The following is a 22790-nucleotide window of genomic DNA, read 5'->3' as shown; positions in this document are numbered from 1 at the left end:
TCAATTCGCTGACGATCGCAGCAAAAGGAGGAAACTGTGTGCAGGTGGAAGCAAGATGCATGACCAAGAATGTCTTGAGAACTTAGCTGCAAGACGATCGCGCATACATGAGCTTATGACTAACCCTTCTGCTGGAGCGACTCATGTTTGCCTCGCCTGTGGGGGCCAAGTCGACTCTCGCATCTAACTTCTGAGCCACCAGCAAAAATGTCTCCAGGATGCCACTCGAATATTCGTACAGGAAGCACCAGGCCATTATAAAAAATTCAGGGAGTCATCGAATTAATCACGCGGTTACTTCTTAAATCACAATCTTTGATGATGCACAACGCAATGGAATTAATGAAATAATGTGTCATTACACAGATAAGGTGAAAAAAGGAGAAAATTTTGATTGTAAGGTAGGTAATTATTCCGGTCGTTGCCATAATCGTATTAGGTCAGAGCTTGTTATATTGTTTATCAATATTTCAAGCCGATGCTAGATTCTTCTTCTAGGGATGATTTGTAAGACCTCCGAAACAACGGTGACGCCGGAAGCGTACTCAGAAAGTTGTATGGCAAGAACTTTAATGAAACGTCCCCTTAGAAAAAATTATGAATTACTGTGCCTGTAAACCTCTTACGTTATTTGCTTTTCAAACAGCTGAGCAAAACTGAACGTACTCAGACATTACTCTCTTTACTTATTCTGATCATCACTAAACTGACACACAATATTTTTAGCGCAACGCAATCTGACTTTCAATAATCCCTACAAAAGAATGGCCCTGACTAACAATAACCTGTACCTTTCATGAATCACTTACCTCACAGAAATACTAAATACTGAAGGCAGTAAGTACTGATAGGCATAGTTAGCAAATGAAAGATTTTGATAAAGAACAAACAATGTCTTTACCTTAATAGTATTCAAAAGTCGTATATATATGACATCCAGTGTTACAAATTTACTGTGTCTGATGGACACACGTCCAGATCATCTGCGCTCAAAACTCCGTCATTTCTCTCTCCACATCCACCACTGCTGGCGGCTCATCCAACAGCACAACGCTACGCGCTGTTAACAGCCAACTGCCCAACGCCGCAATGGCGAATATTCCAACAATGCAAACCAGCCACAGACTGCACACAGCACAGTCAGCGATTTTCATATAGAGCACTACGTGGCGTTACCCACATAAAAACCCAAACAACCTACTTACACTTTCTTTCAAGGCTACATGTTAACACAGTTTCATGATACCTTTATGTAGCGGTTCATCAGATAATCGTTCAGCGAATTGCTTTCCAAACTCAGATATGCAGTTCATGTACTGCATGCGTACCAGTTTTCTTTTCCGCTTATACTTGCCTACTAATACACTATTTTGGCGTTATAAGTATGAAGTAATTGTAAAAACCGACTGAATCACAACTGTGGAGACAATGCTTCCCAACACCTAAACCAGCTTTGCTCGCAAATCTTATATTTAGTACCGTCGCAATATACAACAGTAAAGAGAAACAATCCTTACGTTTCTCTCTTTCTGTTAACAGGTGCAGTGATGACGACGTGCGACTTCCACGAAACACGTACCGCCCTACGAAGTGCGTCCGCCGCCCTCCGCCGCGAAACATCAAAGATACTCTTCTTCGAGTTGTGTCACAAGGAGTCGTGGCGATCGGCACTGAACTCTGCCGACATAAGGAGGATAACGGAAGCGCTTCCACGACCCGCCTAACGGCGGACTGCTTACGGGGACGTGTCACTGAACTGTTAACGCGGTTACGAGCCAGTGAGGAAGGAATCGTTCTTCATTTCTCAGCATGAGCAAATAACGACGAAGAACTAGTCAAGTGTGATTAGCATGAAATTCGAATTCTTGTCATTTTTCATAGGCACGGGACCATACTGTAGCACTTAGTATGTGCCACTGCTGTAAATACTCGAAGAGGCAAAAGGAACACTGAGAAAGTGCGTTATAGTGCTAACTTCATAGTTGTCAGCACTCTCGCAAATTTATATGTCCTGTAGTTGCAACGCTTCTCCGTGAAAATCTAGTAACAGTCTAGTCACAAAATCATCCACACATTCTTCTTTATATTTTATTTCTAAATCTAAGTAGCCGTGGTTTTATTTTCACGACAGGCATCCAGTGTGCATTTGTAGTTTTGTTCCAGTTCGTGTATTATGTCTTACTTCTAAGTGGAGTGGAGCAACGAATACTTCACTCCGACACAGGCTATTGTGTATAAACATTCACTTGCACGTTTTGACGCGTTTTAGGAGTGTGGGAGCTAGTTGTACCGTCAGCAACCCAACCAGTGCCATATGTTGTGCTAGTCCATTGCTGTGTTCCTCTTGAAGACAGACACGTCCTTGAGTACCTGTGAGCAGTTGTAAGTGAGCGGGGGGAGGCCTCTCAGAGGGAGGTCGCGTGTCTGCGAGGCCGTGACCGTCCGCGGTCAGGAGATGCTGCTGGGGGTGGGCGTGGCGGCGGCGACGGCGGCGCTCAAGACGTCGCTGTGGCTGGCGCCTCTGCTGGTGGCCGGCGTGCTCTACTACCGCTACGACGGGCTCGACCCGGAGTCCAAGGTGCCGGACGCGCGCCGCCTCCAGTCGCACTACGACTTCATCGTCGTCGGGGGCGGCTCGGCGGGCGCCGTCGTGGCCAGCAGGCTCTCCGAGGTACTGCGGGCCCGACACCTCTGCTCCTGATGTCGAAAGCTCGGTTCTACAGGACGAGTAGTGTTCACGCGTGACAAACGCCGATGAAACCATCCGTCAGGGACTGTGGCCACAAAAGGGCTCCCTGATTTCAAAATTAAATATCTCGATAACGGTATGTTTATTGTGAAAGCTGTAAGAGGTTTATACAGCACTTTGAAATAATAGTTACGAAAGCTGCTAACAGATGGCGCTGTACGTTGTACAGTTCATATCTGCATACATAAGTGAAATAATCGTATGAAAACAATCTTTGCAAACAATCACATCACAATCTTTTCAAAATGTTCACCATTGACACTGCAGAGGTGGCGCAAACGAAGAATGAAATTCGCCATCACATTTCGTAGTGTCTCAACCGAAATGGATTCACATGCCACAGAGATCGCCGATTCAAGCTCGTCCAGCGTGGCGGGATGCTTCGGGTAGACCATGTCTTTCACCACAAAAAAGTCACAAGGAGTCAAGTCCGACGAATATGGAGGCCAATCCATGCCTGCACCAGTAAATTTGGGATATTCCAAAGCAATGACTCGATTCCCGAAGTATTCCTCAAGAAAGCGAAACACTTGTTCGGTCCGATGTGGTAGGGCTCCATCTTGCATAAACCTTCAGTACCTGGTCGATCCTGTAACGCTGGCTCTGTGGCGAGAAATTGTTCCAAAATTGGAACGTAACGTGCACCAGTGACCGTTTCTCGAATGAAAAAAGAGCCAATAATGCCTCTGCTGCATACTGCAGCTAACACAGTAACTTTAGGAGAATACAGGGGTTTCGCTTCACACCAATATGGCTTTTCGGTACCCCAAAATCGCCAGTTCTCCTTATTTACGTATCCATTCAGGTGGAAGTGTGCTTCATCTGTAAACCAGATGCAGCAAACATCAAATCCTTCACTATCAATCATTGTGAGCATCTGATTAGCAAAGGCAACCCTTTGTTGCACAGCTCGTACGGGTATGGCCTGGTGCGTTTGAATTTTGAATGGAAACATGTGTAGGCTCTTTCTCAGTATTTTCTGCGTGCTGGAACGCTTCAAACCAGTCTCAGATGCAATTCTACGGACCGATGACATTGGATTTCCCTGAATAATTCCAGAAACTGCGGCGATATTTTCAGGCGTAACTGCGGTTTGCTTGCGTACAACATGCCCCACTAGATCATCAGTTACGCTGCCTGTTTTGCGAAGAGCGTACGAATGGTTTCGCATGGGGTCCTTTTGGAACATTAAATTGTGCTTGGAAACTTTGCCTTGTTGCCGTAGGACTCTCTTCTAACCTGTGGTGCTCTAGCACCAGAAAAACGCGTTGTTCAATGGAGTACATGGTTTTAACCTCTTCCTTCGGTACGCTAACCTCCTTTCACGTTTCAACAGTGGAACTGATCGCTCTGGGCTTCGGATCACTATTTATACTAGGCATTACGTATGGCGATTACAGCGCCATCTGTTAGCAGCTTTTGTAACTATTATTTCAAACTGCTGTATAAACTTCTTACAGCTTTCACAATAAACATACCATTTACTGCATTCCTCTATCGATCTTTGTTTTCGAGATATTTAATTTTGCAATCAGGGAGTCCTTTTCTGGACATCCTGTATTTGTGTACTAACTGCTTACCCGACGTTGCTCATACCCAAAACTCCTGATCTCAGACAATCAGGCAGGTAAAAAACGTTGTGCATGTATGGAGCATCAGACAAAACTCTGATATAGTTCGTGCTATGTGCTTCGTCCAGGAGAAAGTGCGTAAGTGGTAAGTAATAACTAACATCTAACCTACGGAGCGCAGGAAATGCGTAGCTGTCATGTTTGTCGTCTAGTGCTCTAGCGGGGAAGGTCGTTAAAGCGTTAGTCTGTCGTACCAAGGGTCCTGGGTTCGAGGCTTGGTACTGTACTTTAGTACGTGTGAAATAGTTATATGTGAGAATATGTTCCAGACATGTAAACGGACTGTTCGGAGTTTATAGCAGTGTTCTATTGGGTCTATTGGCAGCCACTTGCGGTTCGTTTATTTGAAAGTAGAAAACCTATGACAACATTGGTAGTTTCACAGAATAAACAAGACATTAGGAACGAAAGAATAAAAAAAAACCAATTGCATCACGCTTGTGGAAGTATTAATGGTAGTAATACTAATTGTTTTTGTTTTTGTTATTAGTATTGTTATTGATATTTCTGAACGTTCTTTTACATTTCAGGAATAATGTTGTCACATATAACAGTTTCACACCTATTGCAGTACAAAAATTGGTGTAATCAGTGCTCGAACCCGTGACACTTGCTACAAGAAACTAATGCTCTACAGACTTTCCCGCGGGAGCTCTACGTTACGCTTTTCCTGTGCTCCATAGGTAAGATGTTACTTATTTCTAACCACTTACGCACGCTCTCCTGGGGCCGGCCGTTGTGGCCGAGCAGATCTACGCACTTCAGACTGGAACCGCACGACCGCTACGGTCGCAGGTTCGAATACTGCCTCGGGCATGGATGTGCGTGATGTCCTTGGGTTAGTTAGGTTTAACTAGTTCTGCGATGCTCTGGTTCCCCGGCAAAAGAAACTCGATGACAGCTCTTCGCTTGGAACGCACTTTCATTACAGACGCCATTCTGAAGACTACGTACGGCGCCGCCACCTATCGGAAGTTCATGAAACCGCAGGGGCCGTAGCGGGTATAGTCCACCATGTCGCCCTAACCGCCGTCTGCTTCACGTCTGCTGTGCAGCGAGCTACCTTAATTTAAGTATTATCTGTATTTTTCTTACTTGTCACTTCTTCTTTTAGGAAGCTTTAATAGTAGAGTGCTATTAAGTATTCCATAGATCTCGTGTTTGTTTTGAATACAGTCAGAGAGTCCCTTTAGTCAGCCATAGTGCTAGTAGTGCTAGTGTTTGTTTTCAATACCGTCCAGAGACAGGTAGTGCTATTTTCCTTGTTTCTACAAGAAGTGGTTAGCAATCACAGTTTAGTCAATAATCAACCGCCTTTAGTGAATTAGCAGTCTAGTTAAAAGTTGATTAACACTCTATAGTAAATTGATTTCTTAGGATGGATAGGATGTGTGACTGCTGTGTACGGACGCAGGAGGAGCTGGCCACTCTTCGCGAACAGCTGAGCGTGTTGATGGCCGCGGTCAGCCGTGTTCAGGCTGCTGCCTCGGAGTGTAGCGGCAGTGGGGAGTCTGGTGCGTCGCATGGTGCACCCCAGGTGTTAGATGCTTCACCCACTGTCCCTGCTGTCGAGACATCTTCGCGGGTACCGGGCGCGGTTGGGCCACCCTCTCCCCAAGGGGAGTGGCGGGTTCAGCGGCGTTCGCGACGCACGAGGCGGAGGGTCAATGTGAAGGCTGGCCGTGTGGCATCGCCCGCTCTGCCTGTGAGTGGACATGTGGCTGCTCCTTCAGCAAGGTCCGAGCAAGCACACGGGGGGAGGGGTTTATTAGTTATTGGGAGCTCCAACGTTAGGCGGGTGATGGAGCCCCTTAGGGAAATAGCGGAAAGGTCGGGGAAGAAGGCCAGTGTTCACTCTGTCTGCTTGCCGGGGGGTCTCATCCGAGATGTGGCGGAGGCCCTACCGGCGGCGATAGAGAGCACTGGGTGCACCCGACTGCAAATTGTTGCTCATGTCGGCACCAATAACTCTTGCCGTCTGGGTTCAGAGGTCATCCTCAGTTCGTACAGGCGGTTGGCGGAGTTGGTGAAGGTGGAAAGCCTCGCTCGCGGGGTGGAATCAGAGGTAACTATTTGTAGTATCGTTCCGAGAACCGATCGCGGTCCTCTGGTTTGGAGCCGAGTGGAAGGTTTAAACCAGAGGCTCAGACGATTATGCGGAGAGCTGGGTTGCAAATTTCTCGACCTCCGCTATCGGGTGGAGAAATGTAGGGTCCCCCTGAATAGGTCAGGCGTGCACTACACGCCGGAAGCGGCTACAATGGTAGCGGAGTACGTGTGGAGTGCACATGGGGTTTTTTTTAGGTTAGAGAATTCCCTCCCTAGGCCCGACAAGACGCCTCCTGAGACGCGGCAAGGCAGGAGTAGGCAAAATGCAACAAGGAATAACAATATTAATGTGCTAATAGTAAACTGCAGGAGCGTCTATAGAAAGGTCCCAGAACTGCTCTCATTAATAAACGGTCACAACGCCCATATAGTACTAGGAACAGAAAGTTGGCTGAAACCAGACGTAAACAGTAATGAAATCCTAAACTCTGATTGGAATGTATACCGCATAGATAGGCTGGACAGTGAAGGGGGAGGCGTGTTTATAGCGATAAGAAGTGCAATAGTATCGAAGGAAATTGACGGAGATTCGAATTGTGAAATGATTTGGGTGAAGGTCACGGTTAAAGCAGGCTCAGACATGGTAACTGGATGTCTCTATAGGCCTCCGGGCTCAGCAGCTGTTGTGGCTCAGCACCTGAAGAATAATTTGGAAAATATTTCGAGTAGATTTCCCCACCATGTTATAGTTCTGGGTGGAGATTTTAATTTGCCGGATATAGACTGGGAGACTCAAACGTTCATAACGGGTGGCAGGGACAAAGAATCCAGTGAAATATTTTTAAGTGCTTTATCTGAAAACTACCTTGAGCAGTTAAACAGAAAACCGACTCGTGGCGATAATATATTAGACCTTCTGGTGACAAACAGACCCGAACTATTTGAATCAGTTAATGCAGAACAGGGAATCAGCGATCATAAAGCGGTTACTGCATCGATGATTTCAGCCGTAAATAGAAATATTAAAAAAGGTAGGAAGATTTTTCTGTTTAGCAAAAGTGACAAAAAGCAGATTACAGAGTACCTGACGGCTCAACACAAAAGTTTTGTCTCAAGTGCAGATAGTGTTGAGGATCAGTGGACAAAGTTCAAAACCATGGTACAATATGCGTTAGATGAGTATGTGCCAAGCAAGATCGTAAGAGATGGGAAAGAGCCACCGTGGTACAACAACCGAGTTAGAAAACTGCTGCGGAAGCAAAGGGAACTTCACAGCAAACATAAACATAGCCAAAGCCTTGCAGACAAACAAAAATTACGCGAAGCGAAATGTAGTGTGAGGAGGGCTATGCGAGAGGCTTTCAATGAATTCGAAAGTAAAGTTCTGTGTACTGACTTGGCAGAAAATCCTAAGAAATTTTGGTCCTATGTCAAAGCGGTAGGTGGATCAAAACAAAATGTCCAGACACTCTGTGACCAAAATGGTACTGAAACAGAGGATGACAGACTAAAGGCCGAATTACTAAATGTCTTCTTCCAAAGCTGTTTCACAGAGGAAGACTGCACTGTGCTTCCTTCTCTAGATTGTCGCACAGTTGACAAAATGGTAGATATCGAAGTAGACGACAGAGGGATAGAGAAACAATTAAAATCGCTCAAAAGAGGAAAGGCCGCTGGTCCTGACAGGATACCAGTTCGATTTTACACAGAGTACGCGAAGGAACTTGCCCCCCATCTTGCAGCGGTGTACCGTAGGTCTCTAGAAGAGCGAAGCGTTCCAAAGGATTGGAAAAGGGCACAGGTCATCCCCGTTCTCAAGAAGGAACGTCGAACAGATGTGCAGAACTATAGACCTATATCTCTAACTTCGATCAGTTGTAGAATTTTGGAACACGTATTATGTTCGAGTATAATGTCTTTTCTGGAGACTAGAAATCTACTCTGTAGGAATCAGCATGGGTTTCGAAAAAGACGATCGTGTGAAACCCAGCTCGCGCTACTCAGAGGGCCTTAGACACGGGTTCACAGGTAGATGCCGTGTTTCTTGACTTCCGCAAGGCGTTTGACACAGTTCCCCACAGTCGTTTAATGAACAAAGTAAGAGCATACGGACTATCAGATCAATTGTGTGATTGGATTGAGGAGTTCCTAGATAACAGAACGCGGGACGTCATTCTCAATGGAGAGAAGTCTTCCGAAGTAAGAGTGATTTCAGGTGTGCCTCAGGGGAGTGTCATAGGACCGTTGCTATTCACAATATACATAAATGACCTGGTGGATGACATCGGAAGTTCACTGAGGCTTTTTGCAGATGATGCTGTGGTGTATCGAGAGGTTGCAACAATGGAAAATTGTACTGAAATGCAGGGGGATCTGCAGCGAATTGACGCATGGTGCACGGAATGGCAATTGAATCTCAATGTAGCGAAGTGTAATGTGATGCGAATACATAGAAAGATAGGTCCCTTATCATTTAGCTACAAAATAGCAGGTCAGCAACTGGAAGCAGTTAATTCCATAAATTATCTGGGCGTACGCATTAGGAGTGATTTAAAATGGAATGATCATATAAAGTTGATCGTCGGTAAAGCAGATGCCAGACTGAGATTCATTGGAAGAATCCTAAGGAAATGCAATCCGACAACAAAGGAAGTAGGTTACAGTACGCTTGTTCGCCCAATGCTTGAATACTGCTCAGCAGTGTGGGATCTGCACCAGGTAGGGTTGATAGAAGAGATAGAGAAGATCGAACGGAGAGCAGCGCGCTTCGTTACAGGATCATTTAGTAATTGCGAAAGCGTTACGGAGATGATAGATAAACTCCAGTGGAAGACTCTGCAGGAGAGACGCTCAGTAGCTCGGTACGGGCTTTTGTTAAAGTTTCGAGAACATACCTTCACCGAAGAGTCAAGCAGTATATTGCTCCCTCCTACGTATATCTCGCGAAGAGACCATGAGGATAAAATCAGAGAGATTAGAGCCCACACAGAAGCATACCGACAATCCTTCTTTCCACGTACAATACGAGACTGGAATAGAAGGGAGAACCGATAGAGGTACTCAGGGTACCCTCCGCCACACACCGTCAGGTGGCTTGCGGAGTACGGATGTAGATGTAGATGTAGATGTCACACAACAAACTCCGAATTTTTTCAACCAAAATTGGCGGAAATAAAAATTTGTTTTGGATAACTTATTGAACGCCCTTTGTATTTTCATGAACACTTGGATACCCTAGCAATCAATATCCCTCCAAGTTCGAAACTCTACGACATCCAATAATCAATGAGTGACTTCATGTTGATATGGCATATGTACAGAAACTTGTGGAGACTCTTCCGCGCCATATTAGGACCGTAATCATGAGTAAGGCGGCGTTATATGGAATTAGCGCGGTATGTCTTGAGAGTGACTAACTTTTGGTCTGGTGTAGCTATTCTTGTCGTGTTCTGTCAAGCAGCGATAGAGAACTCAGTTAATGTGATAAACGTAGTTATGTACTTCTTTTTAATAGTGTTAATATAGCATACAAATTACAAAGCAAAATCTTTTACCAGTTGATTGTAACACTGATATTAACACAAAACATAACACCCTTGAACTTTTCGCCTCAAATGACATTTTATCACTAGACTCGTTAAATATGTGTGCTACCTCTTTTTTGAGATAGGCGAATAGCGAGCAGTGCTATCGCGACGGGGAACAGCGTCTTTTCCGAAGTTCATTGCCGCCTATATACAGGTACCAATTTCGTTTTTTAAAAACTTTTCTATTTTTTACGTAACGTCGTTTCTCATGGCAATCAGTATAGCCGAGGCACGCAAAGAGTGATGTTTACAGCACTCTCGACGTAGGTTGGACAGTACAGTAAACGTCTGGCCACTACAGCAGGACAAAGACTCTGGTGATTTCTGTTTTATAGTCATTAAGATGTTGTCTAAGGTATATTTCAGAGCTTCACATCACCTTGCTAATGCTGGAGACATCGGCAGAAGTACTCAGTTAATTTTTAATCTCAAACAAACTCATCAAGTATTATGAGATGAAACGTTAGGCAGTGAAACATGGCTTGGGCAACGTCCTAATGAGCATAAAACAGAAATCGCCAAAACTTTAAATCCTGGCCGTGAAAATCTGCACTACAAGACAAAATCTTCATATTCGATGTATTGCTACGGCGTAATTTCACGTCAAACCGTTCATAACAGTTCTCTCAACAAATATGTCTCATACAGACGTGTTCTTCTGATGCAAAAAATTACGACAGTTCCTCTTAAAAATCACAGCTGCCTTCCGTATCTCGGAGATTAGTGAAGTTACGAAAACACGTTGGTCTTCGTTTCACGGACCGCTCGTGAATACTCGTGTAAGTGGAGTTTAGAAATAACTTGAACTAGTCAGAAGTTATGGGAGACGAAGTATTCAGGACTGTAGGCTCCAGCCTGTACGAGATCTTTACCGCTACGTGTAAACAGATATTAGCTACCGTCTCCCCGTCTCCCCCCCCCCCCCCTCCCCCCACCATCCTGCTCACCCCATCGTCTCATTCATTGACATTATTGCCTAGAGTGAAAGAGAATTTTATTTGAAGATTTTTATTTTTAAAATAACGAAAAATAAATTGTATCCAGTTTTGTAGGCGTCCAAAGGAACTACTACAGCCGTTATGAAATACGCAGATGCATGCGTGTCCAGAGGAACTTTGCATCGTAATCGAAATAAATCAGGCACTGCAATATCGTATTTCTCTGCCGATAGCGAGCAAGCGATTTTCAAGTACAACGTGTGACCTGTACGGGAAGATACGTAAAGGATGTCCGAGCGCAGGTCGTAGACGGGAGGTTAACGACGTATGGTGGTTTGCGTCTGGCCGAGAGTCGTGTACGGACAGCAGAATGGTAAGGCGAAGGCTCGCGATTAGCGGAAAATCCGGGTTCGAGTCTCAGTCCGCCACAAATTTCCATTGTCGTCATTCCATTCTACAGCTGTTGGTTACGAATAAGAACTGCGATTACATTCAGTATGTGTGTATTCGGTGGACTAGGTACCTATATTCGTTTCAAAAGCTATAACCTCCAAAACAATATGCAAGTTTTTTAAAAAAATGCTAATGATTGGTAACTTTGCTAATCAGTATTATAATCTCGTGAAATAACAATAGCAATCAACTTTTAAAATTATTTACTTTATTGATCCAAACACAATCGAATCCTTTTGTTTTTATCCCTAATAAAATTTCACTTTACCTCTCAAAACGTAATTACCCCCAGGTTGGGAACCATTGCTCTAGATGGAACAATAAATAAATTTTGAGCAAACCCACTCTTGACAGTCAACGTTAAGTTATCTGTGGTGATCTAAAATCCGCTCTCTAGTATCTAGTAAACTGCCGATATCACTCACTGATGTGGTGATCTAAAATCCGCTCTCTAGTATCTAGTAAACTGCTGATATCACTCACTGATATGGTCTTTGTGGAAGAGCAGTCTCTTAAAGTAAAAAGGAGATCCTTAGAAATGAGCGATAATCGTAACATATGCATTGTTTCAATTTCTTTATTTCCCGCTATCTTCTTTATCGGCAGTAATTAATTTCACTTGTTACACTAGTGGCACCCTCACTTTCCAAAAAATAAAGTTACTGGGATTGCCCCAACAGTATTTTCTCCTGAAAATAAATGCGCTTATACACAGACCTACATATACACGCATAAACACACAAAGAGATGGCAAATTTTTTTGTTATAAAGTAACTGCTCTCTTTTTAAACAAATAACATTTGTAAATGTCGTTTATCAGGGATTATGTAGTTGTTTCCATCAGTATCGAAGTACTTTTTGTAATTTTTCCCGGCTCAAAAATAACGCATGTTTTCGACATACAATTATTATCAAAATTTAAGTAATGACTACTCTAATTTGAAAATTGTCTTCACTTACCATGGACAACAGTTGGTTTAAAATGACTTCTTGGTAACTGAATTTTGGTGGCTGCTATTCCTGACAAAATGGCGACAAATAAATGTAGTATTTTCAGTTTGTGTGAATCATAATATTATGTCTCTGCTTTAAAATTTCTAGCTAGAAAAATGACCTGCACCTTGTGACCAATGCGTCTTTGCACGATATATTAAAATATTATCATCTGTTGTGAAAATATTGGTAATTATCTAGTATGCGCTTGTTTTGGATGTATCCTTATGCATACCTTAGTCTGTTCGTTACCTGCTTCAATTACACTGCCAAACATTGTAATCAATAACAGTTTTTATAAACCGACTGCGAATGGCGCATATTTTTGCTGTGATAAACTATGGATAAAGTAGGCCTTTCCTACGGGTGCCATCAATTCCACTGCCGTGTTACCTCTTTCATTCCATGGAAAATATAGCAAGGAATTATATGTGAAGGAAGATAGAAGTGTGCAAAACATGTTTCACAAATTAAAGCTTTTCCGGCAGCTAATTTTTCTAGTACATGTATTTTAACTAAATATTTGCAATATATACAGGAGAGGAAAGAATCAATATGGCGAGCACCGTATGTGTGGATCTCCGAACTTCAGGTACTTCAATGAGTGTCTAGACCGGCTGTCAGGTGACCTGGGAGATATTAAGGTTGTTCTCATCACTCCAAGCAGATGGGCATCTAATACAGCCACGTAAACAATATTCAGCTGCACACCAGCTTCAGAGTCGAGATAGGAAAAGTACCCCTGTTATACCCTTAGTGTACCTGCTAGTCCAAACGAAATTCAATTTCTGCTTCGCCCCTTCCAAGTTGATGTTAAGTGCCTGACTTAGATAGGCGAAGCTCCCAGGTACTAGCGACCATATTTTGTCATTAGGTCACTGTCGCAGAAACCAGTCTACTTAATTTCCGCTCTGTATTGAAACGTAGTTGTATTAAGCCGTATGTTGCCACAATTTTATTTGCATCAAATGAGAATTTGTGGCGTCCCATGGTTTTGACATCTTTCTTTAGATCATACACATTATTACTGAAGGGCAATCACTTGTGACACTGAAGCAGTCCACGTCTCGCCGTCTAGTAGCTAGCGTTGCTGTCTCCGTATCCCGGGTTCCCGGGTTCGATTCCCGACCGGGTTGGGAATTTTCTCTGTCCGGGGACTAGGTGTTTGTGTTTCCTCATCATTTCATCATCATTCGTGACAGGGTCTCACTTGGACCGTATAAAAAACTGGACCGTGCAAAAACTGCGAATTTGTACAGGCGCTGTTGACAGCGCAGTTGACCGCTCCACAAACCAAACATCATCAACGCACAAGCAGGTTCGCTGTGCAGCTGAGGGTAAAGCAATACAATGCAGAACGAGAAAACACAGACGACGGACAGCCTCAGTGACCTGCTTGACAACAATGTCTTTCTTCTTCACGTCAACGCGCGTTTCGAGGCCGGCCGCCATGTCATACACCACGAACTCTGTTAATGGCTCAATGATTACGTCTTCCATGTATGGAAGAACTATTGCTTACCTGCATCTTGAAACCTACCTACCTACCTCTCTCTCTCTCTCTCTCTCTCTCTCTCTCTCTCTCTCTCTCTCTCTCTCTCTCTAAGTAGTTAACATGCCTTCGATGATGATATCGTTAAAGGCGGAGCAGGGAGCAGAAGGGCTGAGAGGACAATGATGGCGAATGAAATCGGCTTTGTGCTTTTCGAAGGAAGAGTTCAGGCAGTCACCTTTAACTTTTCATTACAAGCAATAAAATTTTTGATGGAATTTTTATTTTCTCACTACGTAAACTAACATAGAGTGCATCTATTTTTAGAAAAAAATTCTTCCACTTTGTGGTTTCACAGCGATGCCACTCGTGACACACTGCTCACTTTGTGTTTGCTGCAGAACTGTTACTTGTTATGTGGAGTGCAGCATGAGATGGTTAACATGTCCGTTTGATACAGTGGGAGCCCTACTGCGGTACAGAATGTAGACATTTTTACTGGGTCGGTGTATAACTTCGTAGCGTTGTTATTTTGCACGTTGTTATTCCGATTGCTTTGCATTTATTTATCGATTGTCCTTTTTTATTTGCAGTTCACTGTTGCTATTTGAGTTTGTATACTGTCATTATCTCATTTGGAGTTGAAGATAGAGCTGTGGACGCTACAAAAAAGCGTGCCAAGTGGAGAAATCGGAACATTTGGGACATCATCTTCCGTTTGAGTTCAATACAGGTGTGACGGCAGCGGAGGTAGCCAGAAACATTTGCTACGTTTGTGGGAATGATGCCAGTGGACACAGCTCGCGAAGAAAATGGTTTTGCCGTTTTAAGGAGGACCGTTTTGACATTAGTGACTGTCCAAGTTCAGGAATACCTACGAGTTTGATGATGATAATTTAAAGACGTTAATCCGCAACGATATACGTTAGTGTGCTCGCGAAGTGGCAAATTTGATAAACTGTTATCATTCCACCATTGTGCGACGTTTGCATACAATGTGTAAGGTTCAAAAATCGGGTGTTTTCGTACTGCACGCTGTAAGCACAAAATCTGAATGTGGCCACATGTGCATCTCATCATGCCCGTTATCTGTTGGCTCGTGAACAACACCGACCATTCCTGTCCTGAATCGTTAACGGTGAAGAGAAATGATGTCTTTACACTAGCATAAGGAAAAGAAGGGAACAGTTAAGCCCAAACAAAGCAGCGACGCCCCGCAAACGATAATGTTATGCACCCGGCGGAACAGGGACAGTGCGATGTACTACGGATTGCTCCCCCGGGGTGTGACCGTCACTGCTGGCACTTAGTGTCAGCAGCTGAGACGTCTTCGAGACGAAATCGGAGAACGGCGACCAGGCACACCGCGAAGTGATGCTACACCGCCAGGACGTCGCCGCGCGTTCTGAAAGACTGGCGAGAAATACTACGCAGGACTCGGCTTGCGAAGTAATCCCGCCCCCATCTTATTCAGCTACCCTCACGCCCACAGATTTTCACCGTTCCCGTTCTCTATCGAAGACCATTCAAGAAACTTCCCTTCCGGATCAAAATACACTCGGAACGCGGCTCGAAGAGTGCTTCGCTTCAAAACTACGTGATTGCTACAGTCGCGAATTCGGAAAGTTACCCCAGCGTTAGTAGACTGTCTTAAGTCGTGAAGGAGAATATGTTATTGACAGTTAAAGTCTATGTTATGTGTGTCTTTTGTGAAAGACGCTAAGAACTCGCGCACCAACGCAACTGATGTTCCATTTGCAGGCATTTGTGCAGCTTAAATACTACGTTTAATCTGTGGAACACATTGTTTCTAACAGCTGTTATGGGGGTTGCATTCTGCAGTTTCAATGGGCAGTGGGGTACTGTCGTGAAGGAGGACAGTGCCTGATTACAACATTCCTCTTTCCTTGTTCTGAATTCCCCTTCACAGACGATTTTCTCGAGTCGCCTGCTGCGCTCTCTGAACACGTTCGTCAGTTGACACCCACTTCTCTCTGTCATCACTCGCCTCACGGATACGAGTTTCTCCACGTCCTCCTTCGACATTCCTCCTCTACTGCCACACTTTGCTATCACGCACGGCAGTCGCATTATGTGGGCTCCACGGAATCAGGCAGAGACCCTCAGTAAGAAGAAACCTAATGACAGCACGTACTTTACACTTGACGGGTTGTCTGTCGTTCTAGGCACTTTACGTCCCCACTATGGACTCAGAAATGAAAAGTGCGACTTGATGCGATGGACGGGCATACCAGAGACACTGCACACTGCATCTGCGCAAAGTTTCACAGGCTTTTCGCTGTGGTTTTAATTTCGCGACCGACATGACCTCGAAGAAGAAGAAAAAAATATTCCCCGCACTTGAGTGTAATACTATTCAAGTCTTGGCAGGCCGATATACGTGCCTTCAGTTGTCATATTGTAACAATAATTCGGCAAGCTTTGCCGCCTGCACGTTGTGTGTGGTCCTGCAGGTGCGCCGGTGGTCGGTGCTGCTGCTGGAGGCCGGGGGCGACGAGAACGAGGTGTCGGACGTGCCGTCGCTGGCGGCCTACCTGCAGCTGAGCGGCATCGACTGGCAGTACAAGACGGAGCCCTCCGGAAGGGCCTGTCTGGGCATGCGCGGGGGCCGCTGCAACTGGCCGCGCGGGAAGGTAAACAAACAGTCACCGCGCAGCACAGCGCAGCGGCTCAGCACCGCGCCCCGCGCCTCCCGCCGACACCCGTGTTCGTAGCAACGAGTGGCTCTCCAACCGGCTCCCTGACACTTTACAGTCTGAAGACTTACTGCACATAACAGCAGCAATCAAGTACACCGCGACCTCTTGCATGTGCCTCGAGTTGTAAAACGACAGAAGGCGGCCGGCCGCAGTGGCCGAGCTGTTCTAGGCGCTACAGTCTCGAACCGCGCGACCGCTACGGTCTCAGGTTCGAATCCTGCCTCGGGCATGGATGTGTGTGATGTCCTTAGGTTAGTTAGGTTTAAGTAGTTCTAAGTTCTAGGCGACTGATGACCTCAGATGTTAAGTCCCATAGTGCTCAGAGCCATTTTGAACTACCGAAGCCTGCCGTAGACTGTCGTAAGCAAGCTTACAAGGGGAAGGCCTCACACACGGCCAACCGATTCGCCTCAGATTTGGCGGGTCGCTTGTGTACAACCTAAAACGGAGGAATCTAAGATATTTTGGGTCAACAGCCCCGCGTTTTTGAGAAAATCATCCCTAAAGGTTATGACGAGCCATCGACTCAAAATTGGCGGGATCGATAGATAATTGTAAGTAGAGTATTTTTCATCATCAGGTATGGGGTCCGAAAACGCATACTTTTGCAGGGGGTAGGCAACTTTTACAACTGCCGCTTCTGTACCGACGTGCCAAACGCTTTTCGTCGGCAGCGCCCATAACGCCGGCACGGTAAATCAGCGTGTTCGGTCAGAATGTTGTCAGCCCTCTGTAATAAAAAAGACTGAGCTAATCGATCAACAACGAACTTAAAACGGATGTCTTACGACGCCCACCCCGAGCAAATGCAACGAACAAAAGCGAACAAAATGAGATTAAAAAAAATAGCGCAATGGCCAAGGTAACTGGCTGGGAATGAGAGAACCCGGGTTCGAATCTCGAAGAAACCTAGCGGATGTTATCCTTTTCGTTTGTATTTTTCCATATCTCAATTCATAGGGATAGGAGGTTTAAAAAGGTAAGTAAATCAATAAGGAATGACAATGATGAGGTAGGCAAACTAATTTCCCAAATGCAGTGAGTTAGTAAAGTATTAAACTTTTAAGCTTTGTCGCATGAAAACAACTCCGAGTAAGTGTGCTGTGAATTCCTCACAAGGGATCACAGTTAGCCAACCGCGCGACGCTTGTTTACAGCGAGGCACGGCACAAAATGCACGCGCGGAGAGTTAAGTTGTCCCGGTTGCCTCTTCGTCATATCATAGTTGTGAGCCTCGAAGAGTGAAGGTGTCCATCACGAGCCTTATAGAAGTCAATCGGAAAGAGTTGTTTTCCGTCATTAGGCTGCGCCGAACCTCGCGGATACATGTAGTGATTTTCTTAATGCGCCGCATGAAATACGTTTTGTGAATGAATACAGTGTCCTTCCGTAAGTAACGTATGGCGAGTACTGTATGCAGTTTGTAGTAATGAGCTCGCATTTTTATGCTGTAGTAACTAGTTACTGTTTGTTGTGTCATATCTTTCGAGATTCGTTCTTCGAGTCCCAGCCAGTTACCTTGGCCGGTGCGCTATCAGCGCTGTCGCCGAATAGCGCCTACCATGTGGGTACAGAAGCGGCAGTTATATAAGTTCCTTTCCTCGATTTCTGGAAAAGTTTGCGTTTGCGGACCCCATACCCGATGATGAAAAATGCTCTACTTACAATTATCTATCGATCCCTCCAATTATGTGTCGATTGCTCTTCACAACCTTTAGGGGTGATTTTCTCAAAAACGCGGGGGTGTTGACCCAAAATATCTTAGATTCCTTAGTTTTAGGTTTTACCCAAGCGACCCGCCAAATGTGAGCCGAATCCGTTGGCCGTGTCTGAGGCCTTCCCCTGTTAGACTAAGTTAGTTTTCCTGGCAGCTTTCGTCAGTTGCGATCGTAACTGAGTTACCTGTAGGTTAAGTGTGTTGCGTATCTATCGGACGTTACCCAATTTTCCGATCGCACAATTTGTGTATGCGATCAGTATCTTACTAGATTGAGCCGAATTCGTTGGCCGTGTCTGAGGCCTTCCCCTTGTTAGACTAAGTTAGTTTTCCTGGCAGCTTTCGTCAGTTGCGATCGTAACAGAGTTACCTGTAGGTTAAGTGTGTTGCGTATCTATCGGACGTTACCCAGTTCCGATCGCACAATTTGTGTATGCGATCAGTATCTTACTAGATTCCCCTAGAAACCGGAAGCGGTGTACAGTCTACAAACTGATGGAGGATGTATAAAGGGCCGCGTAACTTGTGGAACATTTTTGTTCTACATAGTTATCCTCTGGTCTGATACTTAAAATTAAACATTACTGGAAAAGTGTTGATTTGTACCATGAAACAGAGGGACGTCGTAGTAAAAACACAATTTGCTCAAATAAAGATAAAAAAGGAAAACAAAAACATATCAAACATCGCTTCTGTACTTCGTCCAGCATATATGAATCATTAGTCTGTTATTGCTAAACAACTTTCGCACTTACCAATAATAACACGAAAAGCGTGCCTTTGATTACGACGAAGAACGTTGTACTGAGTGCAGAACAACAATAATTATATAGAGTTTTTTGTGTGTTTGTGCCTGTAAACTGTACTTGCATCAAAAGTTATTGCTTTGATCACAAAAAAGCACACAAGTTACGTAGTCAACCTAATTTTTATTATTTATAAAATGCAATTTGTATTTTTATATCTTGTAAGGGAATAAAATGCACAATCCACCAACGCTGAACGATGTGCGGTTCTAATTGCGAAAAAAAAGAGTGAAAGAGGGAAGGGGGTCAGGGGTAGGGAGAGAGGGAGGGAGAGGGAGAGGGAGAGGGAGAGGGAGAGGGAGAGGGAGAGGGAGATGGAGAGGGAGAGAAGAAGTCGTACGGCTCCAATTTCAGACATTCATTTACGTTTCTTTTCTACCGCTACTACCGGTCATCCTACTACTTACAGCGTTCTTTGTGCACTGTCCGCGGAAAGTACCGAACCGTAGTTTCGGTAGAGCACAGCTCTACATGTGTCACATTTATGAAATCTTCATGTGGATTCTTGTTTCAAAAGCTGAAGAATTCAGCAGTATTTTTAGGATACGCTGCAGTAAGAAGCAGCTCTCATTGACCTCTGCCTCTCAGTATTCCTTTGCTCAGTAACGGAGTAAGCCAGCGGGGACAGCCACACAGAAAATCTTTGACTACACGAATAAATGAGCATTTTAAAAATAACTTGATCTAGTTCCTTCCCCTCTTTGTCAGTACAATTTCATCCGTTATTCAGTATCTTATTACCTATGTAACAAAGTTTTAGGACTTTTCATTACTCCACTACTTTGAAGTATCTTGATTCCTTAATTTTTATCATTATTCAGTACTGTAATAAACACATTCTGTATATATCCTACTAGGCTGCGTAATGGTATAACCCTAGTTTATCTACTAGTGTTTCATTAAACAATTTACTCCCCTCATTTACTGTCATTTAGCTGCATGATTTGCTCACACAGGTTCCTCATTGTTATCTTTCCACTTCGTTTTATTTTGTAGAGCCGCAATTCAACCTGCACGTGAGTAGTTCAGTTTTGGCATTGTTACTTCCGTTACTGATCACAGCTCGTGCCCCCATTGCAGTTATTCTCCATGCGAAGACAACCTTCCTGCTGACACGCGCTTTGAATCCTTGGCATTGCAGATAATTTATGTATCTACGATTTGTTAAGAGGCTACAAAGCTGGACACAGCCGTCAAGAGCACCGTTACTTACAACTTGTATCTGTGTCGTGACACGGCGTCGAATAATCGTATGTGAATGTTAAGCCTTCCCAAGTTTTCTGTTCACTCTACTGTCGTCTCAACGCTGTATATTTCTGACACTATTAATGTATGTTTATAGATGCCTGACAGTAGTGCAACTCGGAACACAAATTTCTTTCTTTACTCAATTCATACAGGCTCTGGATCCACATTACAAGTTAATGTCTTAATAAACGCCACTGTAGTTTTGACCTCTGACAAGGATTATTATTCCCTAGTCCTCCACTGATTTTAGTCTGCTGTTGCCAAATTGTCTCCCTATTCTACCACTTGACGGGGAATTATACATCGCGAATCGTCTCCACTTAAAAATACCGAGTTGGTACCATTCAATGTCTTCGAGAACAGAGTAAAGAAAAAATAAGTTTTGGGATAACAGTTTCATAGCACATAAAAAAACTTTGATATCAAACACCTTGATGAGAACCGAAAAAGTTTTTCATTTACCAAGACCCTTCCTTCCACCGATACCGCCTCTCCATATAGCTACTAGCTCAGCAATCTTACTAAAGGCTTCCACTGAAGAATTGTACAGCCCTTGCAACGCAAAGGAAAACACGGTTAATAACAAGTTTAATATCAGTGCTGTGGTTATGCACAAAGAAAACGAGAAATAGGCGGATGTCGGTCAAGCGTGCTGAATCGGGATTTCAAGAGCCCTACCAGGAGCAGCCGGTGATCGCACGGCGTGGGACCCAAATGATCCAGGCGGCGTAGTGCGCCTAACAAATCCCTGAGTTCTGTAAGAACTGAGCCAATGAATCACAGTTCTGCCAGTATTTGTTCTCGCTGACAATGCTGCGCAGCCTGCATGCAGACTGCTGGATGCATTTGTTGTACGACAGGGCGCGAAAGTGAATGTATAGGTGGCTCAAATGGTTCAAATTGGCTCTGAGCACTATGGGACTCAACTGCTGTGGTCATCAGTCCCTTAGAACTTAGAACTACTTAAACCTACCTAACCTAAGGACATCACACACATCCATGCCCGAGGCAGGATTCGAACCTGCGACCGTAGCAGTCGCACGGTTCCCGACTGCGCGCCGAGAACCGCGAGACCACCGCGGCCGGCAATGTATAGGTGTTTATATGGTGTTTGAGCAGTACAAAGCAGATCCGAGTCCACTGGTTTCTACAGTTTACGGAACGTGCACACGCAAGAACAACACAACAACACAATTTTATGCCCCTAGTGCTGACGCCTCATACCACCACACAATGTACGAAAAAACTGCAATGTTCTTTAAAATTAACCTCTCTACAAGAGTTGTGATGAAAGGCAGATATAATCCCGCCTCCATGCTACCCCACAGATTAAATCGAACTTCTACCGTTCTTTCCTCTTCACAAAAATGTCCTTACTGACATTTTCTTTCCAAGATATTCGAAAAAGTAATGTACTCACCATTTAAGTAATAACAGTTTGCTTAGCACATCACAGACTGCATTCTGAAAGGTTTGGTCGACTGAGAGTGCTTTATACGTTCGCTCATCAAATATTATAAATCCTAAATAACAAAATATCGCCAGGTAGTATTTTTTGTGATCATTCCAACGCGTTTGACTGTATTGATCGTGTTACCCGACAACAAGAACTCGAGTTTTATGGAATTCATGGCTTTACACACAGGTGGTTTTAACAATACTTAACGAACACAATGCAGAAAGTTGTGCTGAATAATTCAAACAATGTTGGAGTGCAGAAAATTTTAACGACTGTGGAAGAACCACAAACGGTGCCCCAAAGGGTTCTATTTTGGGTTCACTCCTATTCCTTATATATGTGAATGACCTTCCATTTAACATTCAACAAGCAGAATTGTTACTTTCTGCAGACGGTACAAGTATCATTACAAATCCGATTAGAAAGAAAGCAACAGAAGAGATTGCAAATGATGTTTTACAAAGAACTATAAAGAGATTCTCTGAAAATAAATTGCCTAAATTTTGAAAAACACATTATATTTGTTTCCATACAACAAACTGACTCATACCGACGACTGATGTAGGCTAGCACTTGAGCAAGAGTCAGCGAACAGCGCAGAATGACCCAAATTTCAGATGTACATACTGATGAAAACTTGAACTTGAGGAACCGTATTACTGCGCTTTTCAAGCATTTGCGTTCTACTGCTTTGCTCTTCGTAAAATTGCTAATCTTGGAAACAAATATTGATTGTACAAAAGCGAGCAGTAAGAATAGTTTGTAATGTTGATCCACAGACATGATGTAGTTAACTCTTCAAGGAGCCTGGCTATTTAACTCCTCCGCCATAATACATATATTGGCCTTTTAAAATCGTCATAGGTAATCCATCGCAATTTGAGATGAACAGTGAGCTCCATACCTACAAAATTACAGGGAAAATTACCTTTATTAAGCATTGTCAAA

The 22790-nt window shown here is 44.1% G+C and overlaps 1 protein-coding gene across 2 annotated transcripts in view; it reads left to right on the top strand.

Annotated features, from left to right (window-relative positions):
• LOC126283974 (glucose dehydrogenase [FAD, quinone]-like) overlaps nucleotides 1-22790 on the top strand; it is a 153206-nt gene that overhangs the window by 92048 nt on the left and 38368 nt on the right. For both annotated transcript variants that reach the window (XM_049982434.1, XM_049982433.1), the window contains exons 2-3: nucleotides 1540-2671; nucleotides 16367-16546. In XM_049982434.1, the coding sequence (XP_049838391.1) occupies nucleotides 2456-2671; nucleotides 16367-16546 (396 nt within the window). In that variant the 5' untranslated portion in view covers nucleotides 1540-2455. The remainder of the gene's footprint in view (nucleotides 1-1539; nucleotides 2672-16366; nucleotides 16547-22790) is intronic.

This window comes from Schistocerca gregaria, chromosome 8 (genome assembly GCF_023897955.1).
Source record: "Schistocerca gregaria isolate iqSchGreg1 chromosome 8, iqSchGreg1.2, whole genome shotgun sequence".
NCBI lineage: Eukaryota > Metazoa > Arthropoda > Insecta > Orthoptera > Acrididae > Schistocerca > Schistocerca gregaria.
Note: the sequence above shows the minus strand (reverse complement) of the source record. Positions and strands in the feature narration are given on the sequence as shown.